The sequence below is a fragment of the Priapulus caudatus genome, unplaced genomic scaffold (genome assembly GCF_000485595.1).
Source record: "Priapulus caudatus unplaced genomic scaffold, Priapulus_caudatus-5.0.1 Scaffold1350, whole genome shotgun sequence".
Taxonomy (NCBI): Eukaryota; Metazoa; Priapulida; class Priapulimorpha; order Priapulimorphida; family Priapulidae; genus Priapulus; species Priapulus caudatus.
This window is the reverse complement of record NW_014578411.1, coordinates 20,722-30,162: the sequence shown is the minus strand read 5'-3', so window position 1 is coordinate 30,162 and position 9,441 is coordinate 20,722. Positions and strand designations below refer to the sequence as shown.

The following is a 9,441-nucleotide window of genomic DNA, read 5'->3' as shown; positions in this document are numbered from 1 at the left end:
TTTGTGAAAAAGTGGAAATATATTTTTTATTTTTTACTATTTACGGTGACGTAATCACTTTAACATTTGTTGTTCAGGTTGTAAGGCTGTTCTGTTCACGGAGCTGGTGTTTAAGAGATCCGGCGGAACAGTAAGTTAGCATCTACTATGATTCAGGCATAATTAGCAATTTGCATAATTTCGATAAGGTAATTTATGGTGTCTATGAATATGAGAATTGTTAGCACGCTCATATATTAAAGACATGTAAGTATTTGGTTTTTGCAGAATTGAATGCTAGCTACCGTTGATACGGTTGATACGTTAATAAAGCATCTCAATCAAAGTCGGATTCTCTTGATGTATTCGTCGACTCTTGTAGTCAAGTCTCATCTTTCCGCACAGCGGCTACGTCGTGCACCTCGTCTCCGCGCACAGCTACCACCTGCAGCTGTGCGTTGCGAGCTTCGTCGCCTCGTTTGCTCCCGTGGTGCCCCCTGGCGACATCGCGACACACGAGGTGGCACGCGCTTCTGCGCGCACGCGCTCCGGCGCGCGGTCGTGCGCATCGTCCCGCTCGCTCCCGCCGTGATCCTCGGGCAGCTGAGCGCGCTCTACCCGCACCGGACGCGCGCGCCGCACACGCAGACGTGCTTCCTTCAGAACGCGCTCCACGTGACGACGTACCTCCCCGCTCTGCGCGGCGACGTCGTCGCCATCGTCGTCGCGCGGATGCTGCAGATCGACGCGCTGCTGACGCGGCGCGACGTCGACGAGATGCGGGCGAGGAGCGTCGCCATGACGACGCCTGACGACGACGACGATCAGATATTCGAGATGGAAGAGCTTCATGTGGGTGGGTGCGATGTTGCTGCGTGCAGCTGCTGCTGTTGTTGTTGTTCTTGTTATTGATCGTCTTCTTTGCATTATTGTTCTAGGCTTCTTCTCCTCCTTTTTTCCTCTGACTCTTCGTCCTTTATCTTCTTGTTCTTTTTTTATCTTGTTGGTGGTGTTGTTTTGTTGTTGTTTTTATTGTTGTTGTTGTTGTTGTTGGTCATCTTTGTTTCTCCCTTTCTCCTTCTTTTTCGTCTTTGTTGTTGCTGTTACTGTTATTCTTGTTATTGATCGTCTTCTTTGCCTCCTCCTTCTCCCCCTACTCCTCCTCCACCCGTCCTCTTAGTATTCATAATCTCACGCTCATTCTCTCGGCAATTTCAGCCGACACGAAGCTGCAGACGTCGGACAAGGGCCAGCTGTTCGCTTGTCTCGACGACCTCATGTACGTCATGTTTGCCTACATCCACGCCACTTGCTGGCAGCACAACGGCGACGAAGAGACGCTGAACTGGAAAGCGGCTTCGTCGCTGTACCGCGAGCTGGCGGCGGCTTTCCGGCGCGTCGTTCTCCCGACGCACGAGTCGTCGCACGTACAGTACCTCGCCTTCTACATCTGCAGCTTCCGTCCGACGCTCGCCGACGCTTTCCTCGACCTTCTCTGGAAGGGCTTCCTCGACGTGAACGCGTCGGCCGTCGCGCGGCAGAACTGCGCCGCGTACGCCGCCTCGCTGCTCGTGCGCGCCCGCTACGTCGCCGCGGCGACCGTACGTACCGTCCTCACGGCGATGGCGGCGTGGATCCACCGGTACATCGACGGCGGCGTCGACGCGCTCGCGCGGCCAGACCGCGCGGCCCACCTCGCGTTCTACGCCGCGTGCCAGGCGCTGTTTTATGTCGTCGCGTTCCGGCACGAGGAGCTGGCGCGATCGCCCGGCGGGCACGCGTGGCTGCGATCGCTGAACCTGCAGCGCGTCGTCACGTGCCAGCTGAACCCGCTCGCCGTCTGCCCGGCGGCCGTCGTCCTACAGTTCGCGTCAGTTACGCGCGCGCTGCAGATCGCATACTGCTACACGGTCGTCGAACACAACGCGAGAAACACGATCCCGGTCGCGCGCGACTCTCGTGCGTCCCTCGCCGACGCTCTCGCGTCGTTCTTCCCCTTCGAGCCGTACGTCCTCCCGAAGTCGCGCCGCTTCGTCGCCACGCCGACACTCTACAGGGAGTTCAAGCTGAGCAAGCCCGACGCGGAGAAGGGGAGGAAAAAGATGGAGGAGGAGGACGGGGAGGAGGGAGAGGAGGAGGACGACTTCCTGCACTACGGGTCGTCGCCGGGATTCAAGCGAGCGCACCTCGCGTTGTCGCCGCCGCTGCTCTGCGACATGGCGATGTCGTTGTGACGCGAGCGCGCAAAGCGATGACTTCACAGAGACGCGTGCAGGCGGACTGCTGATGTCGTTGTGACGGGAGCACGCGAAGCGCTGACGTCGCTGAGGAGAAGAGGCATCAGGCGAATACCGCCTCGCAAATCGATCGACGAATATGCTTTGGCGTGTGAGGTGAATTGGAAGATGTGTATTGATATAAACTATAATATAACTATACTATAATTTATAAACTCAGCGGTGCTCCTGCCACTTCCCCTCCCACCTCAGATACTTGAAACACAATTGTACTCTATTTATATCGTCACGTGTAGTATTTCCTTTCCATCCACAGCGGCGCGCCGCAGTGTAATCAATTCTTTCTACTCCATTCTTTGTGTCTTTTGTGTATCGCGTTACGATAACGTGGTTACAACAAAAGCCTTAGGTGGAACGTGATTTGGCTAACGCTCCATTAGGAGTGTTCCCAACTTTGATATCATTAATGATTAATGTTTGATAATCCTAACCCTAACTCTAACCTAAATGACATTAAACCACAAACTAATATATGACCATGACCATATATATATGTATATATATATATATATATTATTATGACCATTAAATTGACTACGTCACGAATTTTCTATGGTAAAATGTGTAAAATTTTTGTTGTCATTTTTTTACATTAAAAGTAAGTACTAAACGTATCGTCAAATTCTTACCTGATAAGATTGTTTCTCAACTAGTTAAAAATCCAAAAAACCTGGACGATTTGATATTGTGTTCCTGACATTAATTGCTTGCTACGGGCTATGTATGAGTCACGAGTGTATGTTCACATCGAACAATATAGTAAAATAAGAAGTATAATGCAGAAATTTAACCATAAAAAGTGAACAGAATTACTTATATTTTGCGAAAAAGTGGAAATATTTTTTTTATTTTTTAATATTTACGGTGACGTAATCACTTTAATGACATTTAAGTTGGGAACACTTCTAATGGACTATCACCCCGTGATTTTCTACACAGCTTTGTGCTATGATCATGTCAGGGCTGTCAACATTGGGTGATAGGTGAGAGTGAGATGCCAGGGAGCGAAGCGACCGAGCGGGGGGGGGGGGGGGGGGGGAATGCACCAATTTGTGCAATTTGGTGCATACTAAAGTGACTGTTTTCAGATATTGTAAGATTTTTTTGCTGTGCGTGAGATATTTCAGCGTTTTATTCATGAAGAAATAGATATTCATGCGTGAGATATCTCAGCATTTATTTGCTGTGCGTGAGATATTGTAAGATCAGCGTGAGAGCGTGAGATTTGGTCAAAATGCGTGTGTCTCACGGTCAATGCGTGTGTCTCACGGTCAATGCGTGTGTCTCACGGTCAATGCGTGTGTCTCACGGTCAATGCGTGAGAGTTGGCAGCCCTGTCATGTGTTCATGTTACGTGCGTTCACGTTCGTTCGTTGCAGTCGGTTATGATCTAGTATTTATCAATTATCGTCGAGTACTGTATATTAGTTATTTAAACCACAGCAACAATTATGCTGCCTAAAAAATGAAATTTCGCAATCGAGGAAGCTTAATTCATGATAATGTCTGTTAGTGGGGTCACTTTAAAATAAAATTGAGATACATTGTGCCGTACGTAGCGGGCATTTCCGTATGTCACAGGGTTTGTTTAATGCTCTGTATATCTTGTGAAATACGTTTGAGTAAAACTAAAGTTGTTTTCGAACCATTTTGTGTACTGTGTTAGTAAGTCTGCTGTCATCTGATTTCATCAGTTTCTATTTGATTTCGTTTATTAATCTTGACTATTAATCGATGAAGACAATCCAACACCTAACATCATTGCCGGTGAGTGACAAGGGATACAGGGAAGATTTGTGCATGTACAGTGTATTGGGTAGTAAAAGAAAAATAATTACAGGTATCACTACTATTTTTGTCACTACTAGATGGCGGCACGTATGTGTAAACATCTTTTAGAAAGTGTGGCCTGAAGTTACATAGTGTGGCCAGAGATAGAGAGAGCGAGAGAGATTATTATAATCTAATGAGTACATAAGCGTACGTAAACAACGATAAAAATAAGCCGCTAGAAATTGCACGTTGGACGCGTCTTCATTTTCTACGTGAGAGTGGCTCGATCAGTGTCATTGTCGCCGGAAAGGTGGTGTCTGAGGTAAGGCCAAGGTAAGGAGAGGTGGGGGAGAGGTGGCCAACGGTGAGTGAGGGAAAGTATATCTGCTGGTAAAAACGTGAAAGCAGTTTCAGTTCATTATTAGGGCACCGATCCCTCTCTCTACTTCTTTCTCGATCCCCCACCCTCTCTCTGCGTTTCTCTTTCATTCTCGCCCCCTCTCTGTTTCACTCTTATTTTCTTCCTCTCTCTCTCTCTCTCTCTCTCTCTCTCTCTCTCTCTCTCTCTCTCTCTCTCTCTCTCTCTCTCTCTTTCTCACGTGTTTTCTCTCTCCCAGACTCCAACTTGACCACAATAACGGACAAATACACACACTCCTACATTCAATGCACAAATTACCAATTAATCCCCTGCGCTGTTCATGTTGTATAATACATAAATGTAATATAATGCTAAAATAGGGAGGATCCTACTCTCTAACCCTAATCCTAACACCAGCCCTAACCCCAGCCCTAACCCTATTAATACTAACTATAAAACGACTCAGTTCTCTTATTATACGCTCGGTTTCGTATATATACACACGAGTGATAGTACCAAACACTATCTATGGTGTATAACCACATACGCAACGCATGTATGCAGGAGCGTCACAGCCGTAGGGCTGCCGTAGCAAAACGCAAGGGCAAAAAGGGTAAATAGCATTTTAGAGCGTCTAGATTTAAAAATTGTCTGGGGGGTCCCCCCAAGACCCCCCGTTCTCACTTTCTACCTAAGGCACTCGTGCCGTGCGCCTGCGGCATGCAACATGAACAGCGCATGCGCAACAACTGCTTGGACGAATAGCGCATAGGAACAGGTGTCCGACGCTCGGACGAATATCCACGTCGATGAAAAGTGGGAAGGGGGAGCAAAGACCTTTAGATAGTGAAATCAAGGGAGAGGGATATAGTGTTACTCTGTATACTCTTAATTGTGTTTAAACTGTCATCTTTTGTTGTCTAGATCTTATATGAGGTAGGCAGCTAAACCACAGCTAAGCCGAGCATGATGGGATACCTATACTTGCTGCCGCTGTCTGTCTCCATTCTGGTACCATTCACCTTTATAATCTCGTGAGTACATGTAAATAATAATATAGTACATTTGTATTTGATTTTGTACTTCGAACACTATGACATTTAATTACCACGAACATACTTGAGTGTCAGACTTAAAGGTAGAAGAACAACTTCCAAAGCAACAAGAGGTAGTGGGGCTTGGTATATATAGTGGAATGCATACTGTTTCGTCGAAGACATACTGACATATATACGAATTTAACACAACTAATTTTTTCATGAAATAGTCCATGCATGGTTTGTATTGCTTACTTTTCTCTCCGTTCACTTACAAACTCCATTTTTAGCTCGCTTTGACATCGTCAAGATGAGCTATTGCCATGGCGTGTCGTCCGTCGGTTCGTCCGTCAACATTTGGCTACGGTCAACAATAACTCAAGAACCGTTTGACCCACATGTTTCAAATTGCATTTAGTTGTTACTCCTATGGGAGAGGTTTGAACGTCCTATTTTGGAGCACGCGAGTCGACCTACTTTCGAGCCACGTCCACTTTTTGGCAAAAATGGAAATGGCTATAAGTCAATTCAGGTTCAACGGATTTTGTTCATTTCTAGTATGTGAATGAATAAGGACTGGCCCCAAAACATATCAAACGGGTTTTGATATTTTTTTTAAATTATGCAAATTAGGTAGATTTTGGCAATTTCACTATGCATTTCAGTGTCTGCCTACGGTCAACGATAACTCAAGAACCGTTTGACCCACATGTTTCAAATTGCATACAGTTGTTACTCCTATGGGAGAGATGTGAACGTCCTATTTTATGGCGTGCCAGTTGACCTACTTTCGAGCTACGCCCACTTGTTGGCAAAAATGGAAATGGCCATCTAAATTCCTTACGATTTTTGTTAAATTTGGTATGCTGATATGTGTAAGGCTAAGCCCCAAGAACAGTTGTTTACTGCCTATGGGAGAGATGACAACGTCCTATTACGTTTATTTCATCTAACTGGTCGACATCTTAAGCTTTGCTACAATCATTACCTATAATACGTGTAAGTGTGTGTTCAGATCTCTTCGTTACCAGTAATTTGACTGGGAATATTTTAGTTGTTTTATTTGCGCGATATTCGAAACACCAAAATGGCGGATCATTTAGGCGTAGGCACCATCTCTCGTCAAGATTCAGCTAATTTCAGATCTGAAACATTTATTTTGGGCATCAAAAACTTTAAATGCCATATATCACAGGCCCTAGCCAGCCTTTATATTGGGGGGGTTTTCCGTTTGTTCAATGTTGGCAATTTGCTCGGCAAGGGGCGTGTATCAGGACTTACCAAGGGGGGGGGGGGGCTAACTGTAACCCAAAGTTGGCGAGCATGCCAAAGGGGGGGGTCTGGGGGCCCCTCCACCGAACAAGTTTTTTAAAAATTACACCCCTTCAGATGCGTTTTCTGGCACGAGCAAGGGGGTGTCTCGGACTCTCGCGGGGGGGGGATGGGGTTCGTTCGAACGCCCGGAAACCGGAGCCCGACCCCCCCTGGCTACGGCCTGTATATGCATTACGGGTGTATATATATGGGATATATGCTAATATTATAATGGGAGGTTTCGCATATATAACTGTTTGCTTTATATATCCCCCTCCCTCTTCTATCACACCCAAGGTGAGCTACAGTGTCATTGACACTTTCATTTCCTTTTCCCCGCGTGCTTACTGCACTGCACATGTCTAAATGAACTCCCATAACTCTAGCCGGACTCCATAGAGTATAAACTCGCTCACACATTCGCGACACTTGGGTTGGTTTAATTTTTATGGTTATTTCACAGGTATGTTATAGCGATAGCACGGGGAGATGTGGAACCTGCATTTCCATACATCAGGTAACTTTTATATTATATCGACGCATTGGAAGCACGCAATTCCTAATTCATCAACGACGATGCGACATTCATTTCTTTCTTTGCTATTTACGCAACGTGACTACGTGTATACATCATATTATGTATACATCACGTTATACATAGACATATATACGTTATATATATATGTGTGTGTTCATGAACTAGGTGTTTATACATACATGGTGTAGTCACCATTCCATGTTCTGGTAATACCATGAGCATGCAAAACAATACGTATATTGTATAGATGTGTGTTCATGATATTACCTATACAACAGGATGCAAAATTAACGGGAGTCCGGAGTCAAATACTCCCTGATTTACTGTCGGACTCCCTGATTTGACATATGCAGGAGTTCGTGTGACTCCCTGAAAATTCTGCCATACTAACTAGTTCGTTCCGGAGCACGGCCTCGTGGAATTACCGTATTTTTTCAGCTAATGTCCAAAGAAAATTTGGCAGACGTGCAACCGCATGAATCTTAAAGATAAGCACATGTGTTATTGTTAATATCTTTAATTTTGAACCTCAGACTGCGGACTCCCTCATTTTGCTGCGGACTCCCTCTTTTTGAGGGTAAGAAATGATGAGGCCGTGCAATGATTGATATAATACCACCCCCCAGCTCTCAGGTGCTCGTGATACCTGCCCAAAATTTAATAATCATCACCATGTGTGCACATATTAATCTAGTGACACTGGGACAGAACCTCCGGAGAGCTGCATCTTCGGTCAACTACTCAACATTAGTGCCGTACTGAGTGAGTATTCGTTTGATCATACATACATAACAACAGGAGTCTGTAATATTGATAGACTCCTGATAACATGACATACGTAATCTATTCTGTACAGTACTTATAACTATTACATAATATAATATATAAGTACTAAGGATAACACAATAGTACTATAAGCGCAGAAGACGTGAAGAAATTAAACGAGAAATGTTTCAGATGTATCCTCGTGGATAACCCCCCTCAAAGCTACCTACAGTCAAACTTGTCTTAGTATAACTTAGCAGCCAACGCTTTAGAACAGACTCCTGTCTAGAAAAGCCTTATTTGTCACTTTTCCGAGCTGGCCCTCATGTACTGGTTTGACTGTACATGGCAATTCTAGTAGTTACGGTCAGCGACGCTCATAAGGTCTATGTCCCCCAGGATACTGCCGGAACGTACCCTGGGTACGGTCCGGTATATCGGAACGTACCCTGGTAACTATTTGATATGGTTAGGTTTAGGGTTATGGAGTAGGCGTAGGCGACTCCCTAGACTCGTTAGTGGAGTAGGCGCGGTACGGTCCGGCATATTAGATAGTACCAGGGTACGTTCCGGCAGTACCCTGGGGGACATAGACTCTCTCAGCGTCAGCAACATGCACTGGTTTTACGATGGTTTCCGTTTGCAGTTGGGCTGTCGGTGTACGTGCGATATCGGCAAACGATAGAGTACCACAGAGAGGGTCCACGTGCTCTCCTTCGCCTCAACAAGATATCGCTCGTGCTGGGCGTTGTTGCGGCGTTGGGAGTCAGCTTGGTCGCAAACTTTCAGGTGAGATTCGTTTGGTGAAGTGTGTTTAACCATGATATAGCGACATATGGAGGATATATTAAGGATATGGAGCATATGACATATGGAGTGTATTAGCATATGGAGGATTTGCCAGGAGTGTGAAGTGTAGTCATCGGTGAATAGCTTGCCCTGAAAACATGGACAGGCCTAAACATATTGCCATCCCTTTTCTATACAGTGACAGTGTCAGTTTATCTTCTTCCCTCTCTCTCTCTCTCTCTGATCAAGCATGTGCTAAACGGAGGGGGAATCATTTCCCCCTTAAATTTAATGTTATAGAAGGAAATACGGAATTGCGGCACAAATCTTAATGGCTCGACCTATGCTCTATGATTCGGTTTATAGGTGTGAATGCGGCAGGAAATCCATCACCAGGCGAAATATGAGGTCACAGGTCAAGGCATGGGGGAAAGCATCAGATATCAGGACATTTTCTGAGGACACTGCCTAATGGACAGACTGTGGAAAACTTTTTTGTTTCAGCGCTGACCTACCATTTTTTTTACTTTTTTTAAAAGAACCAAAAAAATTGTTTTTTTTCACGCTGGGAGAGAAAAAGATTTTGAT

General features: G+C 45.6%; 2 protein-coding genes across 2 annotated transcripts in view; both read left to right on the top strand.

Annotated features, from left to right (window-relative positions):
* Nucleotides 1-339: 339 nt before the first annotated feature.
* LOC106816326 (RNA polymerase I-specific transcription initiation factor RRN3-like) lies at nucleotides 340-2,707 on the top strand. The gene is made up of 2 exons (XM_014820907.1): nucleotides 340-835; nucleotides 1,198-2,707. The coding sequence occupies exons 1-2, from the start codon at nucleotides 340-342 to the stop codon at nucleotides 2,211-2,213; spliced, it is 1,512 nt and encodes a 503-aa protein (XP_014676393.1). The 3' UTR covers nucleotides 2,214-2,707.
* A 1,462-nt stretch (nucleotides 2,708-4,169) lies between these two features.
* LOC106816325 (DNA damage-regulated autophagy modulator protein 2-like) overlaps nucleotides 4,170-9,441 on the top strand; it is a 9,522-nt gene continuing 4,250 nt past the window's right edge. The window contains exons 1-5 of the mRNA XM_014820906.1: nucleotides 4,170-4,371; nucleotides 5,335-5,444; nucleotides 7,225-7,278; nucleotides 7,994-8,061; nucleotides 8,711-8,853. Of these exons, the coding sequence (XP_014676392.1) occupies nucleotides 5,377-5,444; nucleotides 7,225-7,278; nucleotides 7,994-8,061; nucleotides 8,711-8,853 (333 nt within the window). The 5' untranslated portion in view covers nucleotides 4,170-4,371; nucleotides 5,335-5,376. The remainder of the gene's footprint in view (nucleotides 4,372-5,334; nucleotides 5,445-7,224; nucleotides 7,279-7,993; nucleotides 8,062-8,710; nucleotides 8,854-9,441) is intronic.

Bases quoted from the DNA above. Each gene is read 5' to 3' on its own strand.
- LOC106816326 (XM_014820907.1), top strand. From the start codon at position 340: ATGTATTCGTCGACTCTTGTAGTCAAGTCTCATCTTTCCGCACAGCGG. The intron at 836-1,197 runs GTGGGTGCGATG...CGGCAATTTCAG, and splicing joins GATGGAAGAGCTTCATGTGG to CCGACACGAAGCTGCAGACG.